The sequence below is a fragment of the Myiozetetes cayanensis genome, unplaced genomic scaffold (assembly GCF_022539395.1).
Source record: "Myiozetetes cayanensis isolate MyiCay16 unplaced genomic scaffold, myiCay2020 scf2-11, whole genome shotgun sequence".
Lineage (NCBI taxonomy): Eukaryota > Metazoa > Chordata > Aves > Passeriformes > Tyrannidae > Myiozetetes > Myiozetetes cayanensis.
Window position 1 is genome coordinate 39,838,024 of NW_026087411.1, and position 17,570 is coordinate 39,855,593.

At 40.6% G+C, this 17,570-nt stretch overlaps 1 protein-coding gene across 1 annotated transcript in view; it reads right to left on the minus strand.

Moving 5' to 3' along the window:
- Nucleotides 1-2,731, minus strand: part of SLC35F3 (solute carrier family 35 member F3) — a 167,323-nt gene extending 164,592 nt beyond the window's left edge. Inside the window, exons 1-2 of the mRNA XM_050314204.1 lie at nucleotides 2,574-2,731; nucleotides 2,067-2,296 (exon numbers count right to left, since the gene is read on the minus strand). Of these exons, the coding sequence (XP_050170161.1) occupies nucleotides 2,067-2,296; nucleotides 2,574-2,626 (283 nt within the window). The 5' untranslated portion in view covers nucleotides 2,627-2,731. The remainder of the gene's footprint in view (nucleotides 1-2,066; nucleotides 2,297-2,573) is intronic.
- Nucleotides 2,732-17,570: the final 14,839 nt, after the last annotated feature.

Sequence of the window (17,570 nt, forward strand, 5' to 3'; positions counted from 1 at the left end):
AGGAACACACTTCAGTGCAAAAGAAGTAGATCTGGTCCTACAGCGGATTTAGTTACAATAAAAAGTATGTCACCGAGAGAGAGACTAAATACATCTAGATTATACTAGATTATGGACTTATTTTCCAGAAAGCAGGTCCATTATTAATGCACTCTGTAATTATAATCATAGTTCCAAAAGCACCCAAACATCTACAAGCATGCAAAACAAGATGACAAAAAGTACCCAGGTTGTGATTTGAACTTAATAAAAATCGTTTGTTTACAGTACTTGAGCCAATTAAATCTTCTAACTGGAAAGTCACAAGGAAAGTCCTGAACCCAAAACTGGGCATAAGCCCAAATTGAAAAAGTATTTAAAGAAATTTTGAAGCATCTATGACAAAGTTGTCTTCCCACTTTTCATGATATACCCCATTTACACGTATTCAGTCAGCTATTCAGCTGATGCAAATCAACACAGCTCTGCTTCAGCCATGCCACAGAGATGGGTCTTTTCTTCTGCATGTTCTTCTACATTCCTAGCAAATCGGATTTTAAACTGGCAACAACTTCACATAGCCTATTATTTTTAGACTCACATTTATGAAACTCAGACACTTTGTATATTTATCACCCACCATTATAACTCAAGTATGTAATTTTGTTATTCAGAATGACTTATGAGAGAAAATCTAACTAGAATAGCAGGCTTAGGCTTGCTATTAACTTTTTCAGACAGAGTTATAAATTTCAACAAATAGGTTATAATTGAGGAGCCAGCATGACCTTTATTATTTCAGAAGGTTCAGCCATAGCAGCTCAGTGTGACTTCAGCTAGACTATTAGTCACTCTGCCAGATAAAATCATTAACATCCAACTCAGTCTAGCATCCACATATGATCTGATCCTTGAAAACTGACCTGAATAAGCTTTACTCTCAAGAATAGTCCCAATCCAGGCGATAGAATTGCTCTTACAGTATATACCATACTCCCAGGGAGTAAATAGCAACTATCTGATATTTCTGTCTTAATTGCAATCAAGAAAAAAAAAAAAGGCTCACAGAGAAGAAGTATTGGAATATTTATTAGTAAAGTCCTATTTTCAGGCAATCAGGAGCAGCTCTTCTTCAGAGAAAAACTGAACTAGCACTGCGTGCCGCACTTTCTTGTATCATTCTCTTCCATTATTAAGCACACTGCCAAAGAGATAATCCAGTAGTAAATATTTCAGAACATTTGCACTTAATAGTTAAGAAAGAACAATATGAAAACAACCACTTTATCAGAGCCAGTCTTTCCAGCAAAGCCATGATTTCTGTTACAGCAGAATCCTTTTCACAACAAAAACCCCTGTGATGTTACACATGACATTAAGACAACCAAAACAATTTTATTACTTCAGTTAACTCGTCAGCTATTCTACAACTTCTTAATTCATACAACTGCCACCATGGTGATGAAAGATGGGCAAGAAATGGGGCATTACACACAGAAAATACTAGTTCGTTTATTTCGATTACTCAAGGTAACACTTCCTTTGTAAATCATCTATGTGGAGGAATATAGCTATGTCTCTCCTTGTATTTATATCATAGGAAGCTTCTTTCTCAAATGCATGCACACAGAAAAAGCAGTTCCACTTGACATAGGAAAAGACAGATCATTCAGATCAAGTGCTGTGAAAATCGGACAGACTCCTAAAACGATGGAAAGACGCACTCGTAACGTGTTACTTGTGGAAATGGTGTGTGCACGAACGTGCAGGAGCTCTTACACAGCTGTCAAACACCATAATCAGCGTCGCTAAGTGTGGCTGCAACATTAAGACAAATATTTGACCTATTTTCTTAGCAGAATTTAGCTGTCATCATTCTTAGCACCACGCTCCTGTGAGCCAGCAACTGCCTAAGGACTCAGGCAACACGAGCAGAGAATTCTTCGCCGAGAGTGAGAGCACTTACTCCCACAGGGCGACTTTTTTCCAGTGACAGAGCGATCGGCCCCTCGAACCCACACCCCTCAGCCGGCTCCGTCTCGCCGCCATCCTGGCAACCCCCCAGCCCGTCCGCGCCAGGGACTCACGTTTGTAGCTGGCGGCCCAGGGCTGGTAGCCGTAGTAGCCGGTGATGCGGAGGATGCGCTCCTCGATGGAGGTGAGCCCCACGGACGCGCTGGTGAGGTCCTCCACGGAGCGGGACCACTTCAAGTCCTCTTTGATGGCCTCGTCCACCACCAGGTACTTGAGCTGCCGCAGCTGCGGGCTGATGTCGGACAGCCGCCGGGGGCTGACATCGGGGGAGCGTCGCATGCCGCTGCGGGTTGGGAGTGGGGCGTCAGCCCGGGGCCGGGGTTCCAGCGCCGCCGGCTCCCCCCGGCCCAGGGCGAAGTTGGCGGCGGGCAGTGGGACCCCCGCCGGCAGGTGAGCCCGCCCGGCGCCCGCGACGCCGGCAACTTTCCTCGCCGCCCTCCACCGGAGCGATGCCCGGGAGCGGGCGGCGCCGCCGAGAGGGGCGAGGTGGGGTGGGGTGCGGTGGGGTGGGGTGCCCCCGTCCCTCCCAGCCCTCCCGCCCGTTCCGCGGCGGTACTCACAGCGTGGCGGCTTTGCCCCGCGCGGAGCCGTTGGGGAACTCCCGGATCCCCATGGGGAGCAGCAGCGATGGCTGGGGGGCGCCCAGGCTTCTCGGCGGGGCGAGCCGGCGGCGCTCACCGGCCGGGTACGAGGCGGAAAGGTAGGGAAGAAGGGATGGGAGGGGGGGAGGCGGCGCCCCCGTGGCAGAGGGTCCCTGGGTTGGTGCTAGCGTTGTCCCCGGCGGGAGAGGCAGACAGTGCGGGAGGGAGGCGGGCAGGGGGACGGGCGGGCCAGAGCGCGGAGCGCCGGCGGCGGGGGACGGGCAGGGCAGGGCGCGCTCCGCGCCCCCCACCCCGCGCTCTCCCGTCGGCCGCCAGCAGGGGGAGCCCCCGGCACCGCCAAGGCCGGCCGCCCGCAGGGCGGGGCGGGGCGGGGCGGCCGCGCCTCTCCCGGGATCGCCCGGCCGGTCCCGGCTCGGCCCGGGAGCGAAGGCTTGGCCAGTTCTGCTCGGTGGGGGCAAGCTGGAAACAGCGCGGGGGTGCGTGACGGCCCGAGCGGGGCCGGCCCTGAAGTGACCGTGGGCCACCATCTGAGCGGTGCGCCCACCTGATTGCCCCCGTAACGCCGCCGAGGCAGCACCGGGGCCGCGCAGCCTTCTATCAAACCACGTCTATTTTGTATTGGTTTTTCAAACACGCCAAACAACTTCAGTGGCAAACATACAGTTGCGCTTAAATAAACATGTCAGCACAGATGTTACTTTATATGAAGACAAAAAAAAAAAAAAAAAAGATATTAAAATCTAATAATAGGTACTTATGCAAAATTTAATCACCTAAAAGTAGAGATAAGTGTAGGCAAAAATTTCTTTTGTATATATGTGTGCATCTCATTGGGGGAAAAAAAAAGCAAGTCCAAGGAGAAAAAAAAAGTTCCCTTTCACCAGAGAGCAAGCTTAGTTCACCTGGAACATTATACCACCAAGGTATCAAATGGGGAAGCGAGCTGGATCACTTCAATACAACCTTTCAGTGTCACTGAAGGTAACGTGACAGGATCACCACACCACTATCAGAAAGGAAAAGTAAAGAAATCTCCAGTAGATGAAAGTCAAACTAATTTTAATCTTAAATGCTCATGTACTGAATAATGCACTAAATTTATTTTATTTCCCATCCAACCCTTATTTTGAACCTGTGAAGGGGAAAAATATTTGCTGCTGAGGAGTTTATTTCCAAAATCCAATACAGGTGAACAGCAGTTGTCCAGGAGTGCAAGCAGAGAGTAACTGCAGATGTTTGATGCTGCCTACCAGCAGAGCAATTTGCAGGGAACACAAATCAATGCAAGGATGATTTTGGTTAAGATGAGAACTCAATTCTCACTAAATCTAAGGATACTGATCACTGTCATGATTTAGGTCTCTTTAGGACATTTAGGACAGGCGTGTTGATAACAAGCATGAATGGGAATAATCATTTCAGTCAGGCATCCAACGTCCAGCATTGTTCAGTATGCAAAGTCTATGCTCTGTCTAGATTTAAGTGATAGACAAGGATACAATTTATTCTGAGAATTCCCTGTAATACTGCATATATCTAGTGTCAAATCCCTCCATAATTATAGGTCCAGAAATATAAGTCAGGGCTGGCTGTGCTTGGTACTGGACTAATTCACATTGGCAGGTAATAAAGTTCTGAGTCTCAGAGCAAGCAAAGGTTTTAATAACCAAGCAAGCTGAACACTGTTGACCAGCCAATAGTGACTGACACCTGCTGAGCACTCACCTGCTTCTTGGCATGGGCTGGTGCAGAGCAGAGGCTTGGTCAGCCATGCTAGAAATTTTGCCTCCATCACTGACATACTTAGTTGCCCATCTTCTGTAGCACCAGAGAATAGCCCTGGAAGTCAGAGACCCTGTTACACACATATCCATTTTAATAGGCCAGAACCATCTCATTCTCCTGTCCAATAAAAATTTTCCTGCTGTTTTATTCTTCCGCAGCTGCTGCCATTTCGAGGTGCAAATGAAATGACAGATGGGTGTTTCTCCTGTCATGCAGGAAAGTGACTTTGGACAGCTTAGGTGGCAGCACTGACAAACTTGAAGTGAGCATGAATCTTTGCGAGAGAGAAAAAAAAATGCATGGGAGTGGACATTTTAAAGTTCACAGAAACGTTTAATAAATATGACATTTCAAAATTATAGTAAGAGGCAACATCAACAAACCTTATCAAACCTTGATGTAAGCAATGTTTCTTCTTTAAAAATAGCAGCTGCTGGAGACATGCCAGTAAAAATTCTGGGGTATATTATTTTAATTATGTTTAAGCATTGTAGCTAAAACTGAAACATTACAATATGGCATTGGACATTAAAATATAAAGTCTAGGATTTCATATGATTTGAAATATGTAGATTTTGGAGCTGCTTAAGATTTTGAATATGAGAAGGAAAAAACGTTGTGGTGTACTAGCAATGCTACTGTGTATAAGAAACTAGAGAAAAAGAAAAAATTTGCTTAGCAGTATATATCTATTTAGGGAATAGTGGGCAAAATTGTATGCATTATCAAGCTGGAGCCACTATAAACAGCTTTTCTGAGCCTCTCACTAGTGAGAGTTTATTACTTTAAAAAAACACCTGCAATCATTCAAACACAGAATAGTTAGGAAATAGTGTATTTTTTAAAATGGCAGAGCCCTATAGTAAGGGAACAATAACTAATTATTCCAGAGTGTGGAGACTTATTCTGTCCTGTCAGATACTCCTTTTTACTTTTCTTCAGACAACATGAAATTATATGCTTGACTGATATTCTGCTCTTAAAAGGCACAGCCATTATTATATATTAGTATTATGTTGTCTACAATGTGATGCCCTGTCAAAGGAAAATATAATTTAAACTGTATTTATTTTCACTTCCATCAATAGTAGCTTGCTAGAAGTTTCTCTGTGATGGAAGCTTACATTTATCAAAATACGACTCACTTCATGAGAAAGGTAAGTACTTGTTTTTTTATTTTTCCCAACTCCTACCCTAAGATAAGAGTTTTAGATTTAAAGGACACAGTGACATATTAGAATAGGATAACAATGATATTTCATTGGGCAGCAAAATAATCACCACTGCATAAACTACAGCATGAAGCTGATGTGTTCCTTCTACTCCAGTTCATAAAAATCACACCTAGGAAGTGAGTCTTTAGAAGAAAACTCAACTCCCTCCTTAAGCAAGGAGACATTTAAGCGAGTAGTCTTCTAACTGAATATTCTGTAGTAGATGTATATTCCTGCTTCTTAGTATTTTTATGCTGAAGGTATAAGCCTGAGCCATTAATTAGACGTTCCTGTCTCAAGAGTTTTTGGGTGTTGGACAGAAATACACTGTATATGATGAAAGTGCTATGTAGTACATGGAAACGCTTGTATGGCAAAACTATTCAGTTTCCCTGGCTGGGGTCAAATTTGACATCCACATGAATATAATGCTACTGCATATGCTGAGTGACTCCAGCTCAGTCAGTAGGACTAATTGTAGTATGCTGTTTAGACTAAATAGGACTGCAACTTTGAATGTAATCCATTTCATACACAAAATATTTGGAATGAACAACAAAAAAAAATACATAGCTAGAAACTTTCTAGTCCATCCTAGGTAATGTTTGCTTGCGTTCATATTTTGAAAATATTTTGTACCACCTTTAATTGGTTTCAATAAACCCAAAGAACCAAGAAAAAGTGATACAGTAGGCAGAAAATGGCCAAGTGCAAGACTGAATAATAAGCCTGACTACCTTTAATAGAAGCACACTTGCTCTCTCAAGTAGAGAAACCAACACTGTGCTTGAGAGAGCAGTCAGACGAATGTGAGACAAGTTGCAGCACATTTTTCACATGAGCTCTCACATTCTTCTGAGACCCCTGCAATGCATGGCAGAACCAAACAAGCATCAGAATTTTTGTCTTGACACCTTGCTGAAAGCAACAGGAAAGCTCTGGAAATTACAATGTAGCTGTCTGTTGCAGTCAGGAAGGGACATATAGAGTCAGTGTCCCAGTTGTGGGGAGGTATGCTGCTTTAAAGAAAGCTGATTTTAATCTGCTACTTTGAAGTGGTTGAATATAAACTGTTCAGTTTCTTTCTTTGACAGACACTGTGGAAAATAGAAGTCACTTTTATTTGGAATGGAAAATAGACCTATTTTTTGTTTTGCTATCCATTGTTAGATGGGAAGCGCAAAAAAAAAATTTAGGACATCTCATCATATCTTGGTGGTGTACAAGCCCTACCAGTGCCTCTCTTCCCAGTTCAAATCAAAAACTGAAATGCAAAGAGCAGAAAAATAGTAACATTTCCTTCTTCCAGCAAGAGACCCCAAAAGGACTGTAGGAGGTGTCAATGACAGAGAATACAGCACAGCAGACCTCTTCAATAGCCCATATTTTGAGAAACAGAGGCTTGAATTTCAAACTCAATCGTTGTGCTATATAACCTTGGTATCCCTTCATGTTCTGTCACTTCAAGTTATTTGTACTAGAAATAATGGGCTGCAAAACTGAGGTTAAGGAAAGGCTAGATGCTGTGTATGGCTCCTAGTTTGTCCTTGTACCGCAGGTTTGGCTGAGAAGTGAGCCAGACAGCCAGGGAATAAGGAGAGGGTGAAGTCATAGGAACAGCTATCTACACTGGCTAGCCTGGTGGGGGAGGAATTTAAAAAAAAAGAAAAACAAAAACAAAACAAAACAAAAAAAAACCCAAAACAAAACAAAAAAGAAAAAAAAGCCGAAAAGACCTAGGGGAGAGAATAGAGAATGAAGAACTTTAGAAAACTCTTACTGAATTCATGCTCAGGGTAGGCAGTCGCTTTATTGAATTTGGGCACAATATTCATATTAAGTTTTAAGTTGCTTATCTGGATATTGTGCTAGCCCCAAGAAAAGACTGATAATTCTCACTTTTCAGATAAACATCCTGGGGTTTTTTCTGGTTTCTAAGGTGTGTTTAAAGTTGGGGTTTTTTTGATGCAGAAAGTGTGACACTAGCCTTGGACTGTGCAGATTTCTCAGCAGGAGAGATTTCTGAAGAGAAAGGAACACTTGGAAACTGATTTGAGAGGCAATTTTTACAGTATAAAATTAATGGCAACTGTTTGAAGCTGCTCATGTGTCTGAAACATTAAAAAACCCACAGCTGAATTTTTGATCTGTGAGCATAGAAGATCAAAAAGGCATTACATTTTTGCCATATGGTTCCAAAGTGTGGAGCATAGCCAGTTACTTCCATGTATGCATTTTAAATCCTATTTGTAAGTTAACCATACTTATTTTTCCAGATCTTCCAGAAATAATTTTGGAAGCTACTATAACTATTCTGTTACAGCAACTCAGACCTCACTTCCCTCCACAATATACAAAAAGTTGTCCTCTTTTTCAACTTTTTGTCACCTGCAATGGATAGATTTCATCATGTCATGGATAAGACTGTATCTCACTACACTTTTTTCCAGATGTTTTTGAAATCAAAATACTTCATTGAAAATAAAATTAAATCTGTTAAGAGTATAAATTTTTAGTGAGAGTAAGAGTGAGAATTACGGGCAGACAATTTGCAGGGGTGCTATGCAGGTCCCTTCTCTAAACAGCAACACCCCTATAGACTGTTTACCCACATATGGGCAGATGTTGGCACTATTGTGAGCCCCAAGGCTGCACTGCTTCTTAGTATAAAGTGATGCAGCATTAAAAAATGAGTCCTTTCATCTTGTATTTCTTTAGTAGATTATTTTATTGTGGTGATAAATTTGGAACAATGAGATTATTTGATTAAACCTTCTCAGTCACTGCTGAATGGACTACCCTCCTTGTAGAATTAATAAAAAGGCCAAGACACCTCATTAACATGCTTGGTATTGAGCTGGATTGGCAGCGGTGCAGTTTAATCCTGCCAAAGGGCATTTGCTGAAGAAAGTCAGAAAGCTTTTAAATCAGATTCTTAAAGGTTGAGTCAGGAGAAGATGACCTTGCAAAAGCTGTATTCCTGAACTGTCCAGACTTCCCCCCAGCCCATTCATGCTAGAGCTGCTTACTGCACAGAACAATATGTTAAATAGTATGGCTTCTCTGTGTGCAATCCAATGCATCAGACTTATTTTGCTGTGCATGATGATTGGAAAGCTGGATAGAAAAGCTTAGATTTGAGAAAGCCACATACACTAGCATCCTCCAGCAATTTTTTAATTTTTTTTTTTTTTAATAGCTGAAAGTATATTAGCATCGCTTGGTGGTCTAAAAGTATACTTTTACTTACAATAGTTGATACAGACACCACATCACCTTTCACCAGTGCCTCACAGTCTTTCTAAGCAATTACAGCTCAGAAAGACATGGAGAAAGTGGATGAAAAGCATGTGTGTATAATCATACCTATCAAAACATTGCAAAGATCAAGATTAATGCCATCATTATTGCTTCAAATCATGCATCTATGGCACATAATAACATTTACTTTATTGTCAAGTAAATTGCGTTATAATTCTCAGACACAACAGCCTATGAACCAGATCTCAACCTTCTGGTTTGGAAACGGTGTTTAGATTATTTACTTAAACATGTAGAGCAAATGTCCCAGGGAGTTAAAATATTCTTACAAGTGGTTGTCTAGATGGAAATAGGCTTTTTGTATGTAGATATGAGCAGCTGCATTTCTTAACAGAAGCAAGAAGTGCTCAAGCAAACTAGTCTCAAGTCACGAAAATTTAAGGCAGAGTTATTCACCAAGCTCAATTAATCTATTTCAAGCTGGTGAAACGTCACCATTTTAATGGAGTTGCTTCCAACATCTAGCCTCTGAATTCACAGGTAGGCTCTCATTTTGAAGAGTGGCATGATTTTTGTGATTGGTCACTTTATTGTATTTTCAAAAGAAATGTGGCTGCAAGAAAATTTTATTGCAAGTGTCTCGACTTCTATTTTCACTTAAGTTAAGCATGTAAAAACATCTTAAAAATTAGTAGATCCTTATGTTCCTTTCTTGGTAACGTTTCTTCTAATGTGTACTTTTATATTCCTTTTTCTAGGCTACCTTTATTGGGTTTGAGCTAAAGGTTTTCCTTATATGTAGCCTCTGCTGGCTCATGCAAAATTCCTATCCAAGTAAAATTAGAGTAAAGTGAGCCATGTTAGCAACATGATAAACATGAGGCAGTATGTGGAAGGCAAACTAAAACCATGCATGTAGGTACGGAAGAGATCACATAATGTTTCGGTATCTTCATTTGAGAAGGGACACTCACCTTGTCTGTCTTGAAATACAGATATTGTCCTTGAAATACTAATCCAGAGATAAAAATGACTGAAAGTTGTCCTAGGATATAGAACTCTATGGCACTTCAGGAAATGACAGTGCTGCGTAAGACTGAGGACCTGTGAGAAAGACTGGGAGAGAGATGTTCTTCAGGCTACTGTGGGTTTTTTAATTGAGTATTTGGCTATAGAGATAAGTTACAAATGCTAGCCTTGATATTCTTTGGTTAAAATCTGTAGTAGAGGGAGAAAACTAGGATATTGCAAACGTCCCTAATAGGATTTTTTTAATGCCTGCCAGAAATATCAAGTTTAGTTGTACCAAATAGCTAAAAAAAAAAAAAAAAAATTAGAATAATCCATTTTTACTTTTTTCTTCTGCAGTTGAGATTTCACACATTAAAAAGTTGATAAACAGCAACTTTTTATGCTTTACTGTGAAATGAAGAGGTAATTTGCACCCTTTGTATTGCACATGGGATTTTTGTATTGCTTTCAATGCATTTCTGTAAACATTGAAAAGGAAATAAAATAGCCCCTTCAAAACACAGCCAATGTTATTGCCTGAACACTGAGCTGCAGATAGTGTTTTGCAATCCTCCAATACTCATACACATATATATCAAGAGTTTTAGCTCTCAACTGCTACTAAAATTAATGGCTTGTAACCTTAAATGTATTAAACAAAACAAATCCTCTTCACAACAGATTTTAGACTGCCTTTTGACACCAATTACAGACAGAAATTTTATTTATTTCTTTCGTTGTCATATCTAAAAGGGCCTTTTTTGTGGCTTCTCCTCACACCTGCTTCATTGTCCATTACTATGATACCCTTCAAGACAAAAGCCCACCCACACCATGCATTAACTGAGGTGGTCATGCTGTTCCACACACCTCAGGTTCACTTGGACTGCTTTAGTCCATAAATAGTACCTTGTCCTTGCAAAGCTGAGTAAGAGCTCTCTTCCCTCTCGCCTCCAATAGATGTGGATGTTCTCTGCCTTGCTTGGTGTAATACTCCTGAATATTATACAAAAGCAGAGATATTGTAGAGTACAGAAGCCATTTTTTTAAGCCTAATCTTAGCAGCCAAATTAAAAAAACCTGAATGAAACATGCAGCTCTGCTCACAACTTTGAAGAGATATACAACAAACGTGGAAGTTACGAACAGCAGGTTTTCTGACATTGTAGTAATCCATGGACTAGCAAGCTATATTGGCTCTGGTGTATCTCTCACTAAAGATTAAATATTTCTCTTTCTTAGTAGCTTTGCAGAATGTGCTTATATTATTTTAGTATTGAGATATTTTATGATAGTAGGACAAGTAAACCCAAAAATTCTACAAAGTAACTGATGAAAAGTTTTCATTGATTGAAGTGAGACCTTTGAGTCAAGCTTATGAAAACTATTTGTGCTTATTTAACAGTTTTGCCAGTTAGTAAATCCGAGCGGTGCCTTTATTAGACCATTGTACAATTAGTAACTAGACCTTGAAAAACAGAAAACAACAGATAGCAAGAACATGTACAAAGAAAATATGCTGCTTTACAGTTCTTCCAGAGTGTGCTCATACTCCAGAGAGGCAATCTTCATGATATTGAGGGAATCTGTATCTATCATGAGAGCACACCACCAGATCATATTCACAGGTTTATGAAAAAACCCACACACACTCCCCATGAGGCAGCCTAGGGATGGAAGCTATTTTTCAGGCTTGTGCATCAGCAGCATGAACAAAGGTTCACCATTTAGGAAACACTGCTTTATAAGGAAAAAAAAGGGGGAATTGTTTTCATTTTCTCACCTATTTTATTCTCATGGGACAACAGGACTGCACAGGCTAACATCTCTTTTCCTTAAGTAAGCAGATCAGATTAAAAATAGACTGAGTATAGCAATAAGATGCCATCTTTACAGTCTCACTGTGCTGCTGTTTTAAGTCTGGTGGTAGGGCAAAGTTTCATATGAATCCCTTACAGCTATTTGTTATGAGAAGGAGACAATACATGAATTTTCCTGCTTGCCTGGGACAGGAGGAGGGGCTTACATCTCAACAGAAAACATACACTTTCAATACTAAGCAAAACTATGTTGATAACTATCCTTACCAAAACAACAAAGTGCTTCTCTTAGCCGTGTTTGCTGGAGCCTCCAGCATTATGTGAGTAGCTAGACATACATCAAGTTATGAATTTCATCTTGTCCATCTCTTGTCCACAGTGGTGACATCAATCTCCATTGCTCACTGGCAGCAGTTATTTCATGTGCCAGGCCAAAATCACACCAGTAAAAACAAAATCAGATTTCTAGAGAAGTGTTGTTGCAGTTGCTGCTGTTATTCCATTTAATGTTTTGTATTGCATTTGTCAATAGCTACCTCATTATTTGCAACCTCCTTGCTTTTTCCATTTTATTACATTTTAGTTGTCAAACAAGATTGAAAACAAATAAATCCTGGAACTGGTGTAATGACTTGTTTTCCCTTTTCTGAATGTCCATTCTGTAGTTAAGAATGAATGCTTTTTCCACCCCCCTCCAGAGTCACCATTTCATCTGATAAAATTTAGTTACTGTTGATACTCACGCCTTACCCATGAATGCTCATCAGCTCTATTGCCTATGAGCCAGCTCAGAGCTGCAGAGAGTATTATCTATCATGCCTTTCAGACATTCAGTTTATAGCACTAACTTTTGAAAAGATTCTTTACTGACATTTGTAAAGATACAAATGAAGTGTAAAAGAGATTGCAGCCTGCAATGCAAGAGGGTGTTAGGAGAAGCACTGCTTGACTGCTTCCATGGCTCCAATTTCACCTCATAGAATCACAGAATATCTTGAGTTGGAAGGAACCCACAAGAATCATCGAAGTCCAACTCCTGACCTTGCACAGGACAGCCCCAAGAATCACACCATGTGCCTGAGAGTGCTGTCCAAACACTTCTTGAACTCTGACAGGCACTTGTGAGAGGCACTCATCAAAATGACAAAATAGAAGCAGCCAAATCACAACAGAAAAGTAGACGGTACCAAGAAAAAAAGTAGAATCTCCTCCCAGTACTCAGAAGCAGGAAAGGAAATTTTGGGAGGACAAAAAGCCTGAATATCCTTGAGAACTTAGATTATTATGGAATCTAAATTGCTGAGCATCAGACAAGAAGGGATATAGTTGTCCACGAGGGGTAACAGTTATCAGCATGTCATTTTCTTCTATAGTTCAGCCTGCCCTCTACTATCTTGTTCTATGATAGGCAGAATGGCTGCAGAGCACCCTCTCATCACCTTAGGGTCTACCTGACCTACCCTAAGGGTCAGGTAGGGGGTTTGCATCTAGTGCCACCCAGGTTGTGGTATTGTTTGACACAAACCAATGAGACAAGCAAATATACAGTGAGAGACCAACTAAACTGATTTACAGAAAGTACATGTACATATGTAAAAGCAGGAATTAAAACCTTTCATAAGGCTGTGACCATTTTTTTACTGAGGATAAAAAGGTAACATACAATTATGCTGTTCACCTGCACTAAACATATCAATTATGAGTTTAAGAAGTTTCACTCCTTCCCACTTCATTACTACATCTTTCCTAAGCACCTGTTAATTTTATTTGGTTTTAAGTTATTTACCAGCATAGACTCAGTCATTTCCAGTGTTCAGGAAAAGGCACCAAGACCTGAAGGGAGGAATAGGAAAATATCCCTGAGAATGAACTATACAATTCTGGAATATGGAACTGTCCAGTACCAGCATATACATGTTCTCACCCTCTGTTAATGCCTTCTTAACAAAGTATGTGTGTCTGTGCACACACACACATACACTTACACACATGCCATGCCATGGCATTGATCTGTTCATTCTCCAAGCTGCTGTACCAGCTGTGGGCCCCACTGGAGGCTGCAGACATAGGGAATTTTTACCATCTTCTGCAGGAACATAGCCAGGCCCTAAATAAACAAAGGATCTACCTGTAAAGATATACCAAGAGACTCCCTTCCTTTACGTGGGATCAAACTCAAGCATTAATTTTTTAATAGAAGGACAGTTTTGTAGTCTCTGTCCTCTTTGATCATCCAGGAGGTTTTAAAAAACAACCCATTGGTTCCCTTCCTTTTGAAGTTGTACACAGCAGGATCATTAGCAGTGGATAAGCAGACAGATGCAGTGCTCAGTGTTAGATTTCCACGGTCACCATAACAACATTTAGTAGGGATGCTGAGCTACCATCATTTAAAATGAGACTGACAAGTGCTGCAGAGTTGTGGGCAGGTGACATAGCTTTTGTGTGGAGGCTGTTCTCTCCAGCAGCAAGCTGAGAACCTGGAGAAGGACCAAACAAGAGGCCAGAGTGCTCTGCTGCTTCACAGGACAATTGGAAACTTTCAGCTCTGCTTGTCTCCTGAGAAGAGATGGAACTTTGCAGACCTAGGTCATTCATTGTGCAGCTTCTAGTTCTGACTAGTTTGCAGCTTCTGCTCTAACTGTCAAGCTGTAGAGAAGCTTCTGCAAACAGTTGCCTTCTCTCCCCTCTTCCCTTTGCCACCCCAACTTTATGGACCATGATTAGATGCAAATATAATAAGCTCTGTTCATAAACTGAGAGTCATTTAAGCATAAGCACTTGTGTTAGATTTTCCTTTTCTAAACACAGTTTGAGTGGAAAGTGGTGGTTGAAAAGTAATACAAGAGAAGTTTCCTTTTTTTCCAGAAACCAGATGCTTAAACTGTGTTTAATTAATTTCTAGGCAAATATAAACATTATCAACATGAATTAACAGTCTTAGCTTATCTGCAACAAGATAACATCTTGTCACACTCAAAGTCATAAATCCATTGCAGTGACAGCTCCTTGATGGTGAAGTGCATTTATCTTCCTTCATATTGATTGCTTAGTTCTAGACTGGCAGGCAATATATGTGGGGAATCAAGGGCCTGGTTAAAAGTGCAAAAGACTTGTTTGCAATATGTATGTTAAGTTGAGCTAGTGATTCCTAAATATCTATCCCATTTAAAGATGAATAGTAAGAGATCCCTGAGGTGTGACACTGGATGATTCATGGCAGAAGGTGGTAGGAATTGGCAGTAACCTGCATGTCACTGGTACTTCTATGATAGTTTCTAGCTGAGAATCACTTCTATTTAAACAGCATTTCTCTGTGCTGTAGGTAGCTTCAACTTCATCTTTTATATTATGACAGTACAGTGTAAGATAGAAATTTTAATTAATATCACCAAAATTTTGTGTTTGACATGTAAATGAAAGCCCGATTCCTAGCTCTGACATTTAACCCATGACACCCAATAAATGATAGTGAAGCTTCAAACATGATCTTTTTACTGGAGGTTACAGTAATCCTGTACACTTTGCTATAGGATCACATAGTGTGATTTGTCCAAACAAAAAAAACCCCACCAAAACCAAACCAAACAAACAAAAAACCAAAACAACCAAACCAAACCAAAATAAACCACACCAAACCCAAAAATCCATAAGTAACAGTCTACACAGGTGAGCTCACCTAATATCAAAGATTTGGAGGTAAGAATAGTTTGACATTCCAACAATAGCACAAGAGTTTGCTATCAGGAAGAACAGGAGGGAAAAAGAAGACGACCTTAATTCAGGGCTTTCTTACCGTAATAGTATTGGCAGCGTTATGCTGAGTTTATGTAAAGCATTATTTGTAGTGACAATGGGCACAGGCATCAAAAGAGAATCCCAGTGGAATGAGTTTTGCTGCTAAATAGCATCAAGGCACTAGGCTATCTCAACACACATAAATGAAAAATGACATTTCTCAGAGTTTGGAGAGATTCATTTCAGAGAAGCTTGCAGCCTCCAGGTGGTGCAAAAGCAAGGCTTTGAACAGGTGATTTTAGTGCAAAGCTCCATGCAGAAGGTTCTGCTGCTGCCACACTTTGCCACACCAATTACTAGCACTTCTTTTCTGTATAATGTAATCTATTCATTTGTTTCCTCCGTCCTAGGAAGGTGCAGCAGAGAAAACACGTGATGAACTCTTCCACAGCCCCTATTCTCTGTCCCTCTGTGCTGCTCACAAGGAAGGAAGTAGAGAAAACTGGGAGTAAAGTTAAGCCTAGGAATAAGGCAGTAGTGAGGGGAAGGTGTTTTAAGATTTAGTTTTTATTTTCTCATGATCCTACTCTGATGTGATTGATAGTAAATTAAACTAATTTTCCCAAATCAAGTCTGTTTTGCCCATTACAGTAATTGGTGAATGATGCCTCCCTGTCCTTATCTCAACCCACAAACCTTTTATTATGTTTTTTCTCCCCCTACCCAGCTGAGGAGGGGAGTGATAGAGCAGCTTTGGCAGCACCTGGCATCCAGCCAGAGCCAGCCCACCACACTTCTCTACTTATCCATCCACACAAAAGAATTTTGGTATTGATGAGTACTGAGCTACTTGAATTCAAAGAATTGTTTTGCTTGCTAATACATCAAGGCTGACATTGACACATGCATACTCTTCATTAACAGGGAGAAAATGCATTTGAATAGAAGGGAAAGCAGTTCAGACTTTGCAATACTTTCCAAAATACCATCCACTTGCCTAAGCTAAAGGAGCTGTTATCAAGATCTTACAAAAGAATCTAACAGCATTTCTTTCTTCTTGCCTGCTTTGATCAATTGAGGGAAATTAAAAAGGCCATCACTGTTCAGCCTTAGCACCAGAATCCTATTGAGATGAATGATGCAATTAACACCTCTGAAAACATTTGGTTGACAATTCAAGCAGTCCAGAATATCATCTTTCTCCAAGTAAGCTTTTTTATAGTTGTCATTTATAAATATCAATAAATGTCAGAGATGTTAAGTGGAAAAATTGTTCTAATGTACAAAATGCAACCTATAGAGAATTTTTTTTCCTAACAAAACCACATAACTTTTCACTACTCTGTCCTGGACTGGAAACTCAAATATTACTCTGTAGGTAGAAAGATTGCGTTCGGATTTTGATTTTCAAAGCATATTAGCTTAACAAATTACCTGTGTCCAGTTCTGGGCCCCTCAATTCAGGAAGGACATTGAGGTGCTGGAGCATTTCCAAAGAAGAGCAACAGAGCTGGTGAAGGGTCTGGAGAGCATGTCCTATGAGGAGCGGCTGAGGGAGCTGAGGTTGTTTAATCTGGAGAAGAGGAGGCTCAGGGGAGACTTTATTGCTCTCTACAGCTACCTGAAAGGAGGTTGTAGCCAGGTGGATTTCCCAGGCATCTAGCAATATCTTAAGATGCTCGGGGGGAGGTTTAGGTTGAACATTAGAAAGAAATTCTTCACAGAAAAGGTGATTAGACTTTGGAATAGGCTGCCCAGGGAGGTGGTGGAGTCACTATCCCTGGATTTGGCACTAAGTGCCGTGGTCTAGCTGACAAGGTCGTGTTCTGTCATAGGTTGGACTTGATGACCTCAGAGGTCTTTTCCAACCTAATTGATTCTGTGATTAAAACAAACAAACAAACAACAAAAAAAAACCAAAGAAAAAAAACAAAGCCAGAACTTTGTTTTACCTATTCTTAGCAGCTCAATTGTTAATTTTAATTTAAAAGCCCTGTTAAACTACAGTAGAATCAAACTGTTTTCTAGCATTAAAGTGCTTATCTACTCTTCATGTGAAATAGAAGACCTACAAATAAGGAAAAGAATTTGGGCAAGTACTGAGGTTACGCAAGTGTTAATATTTG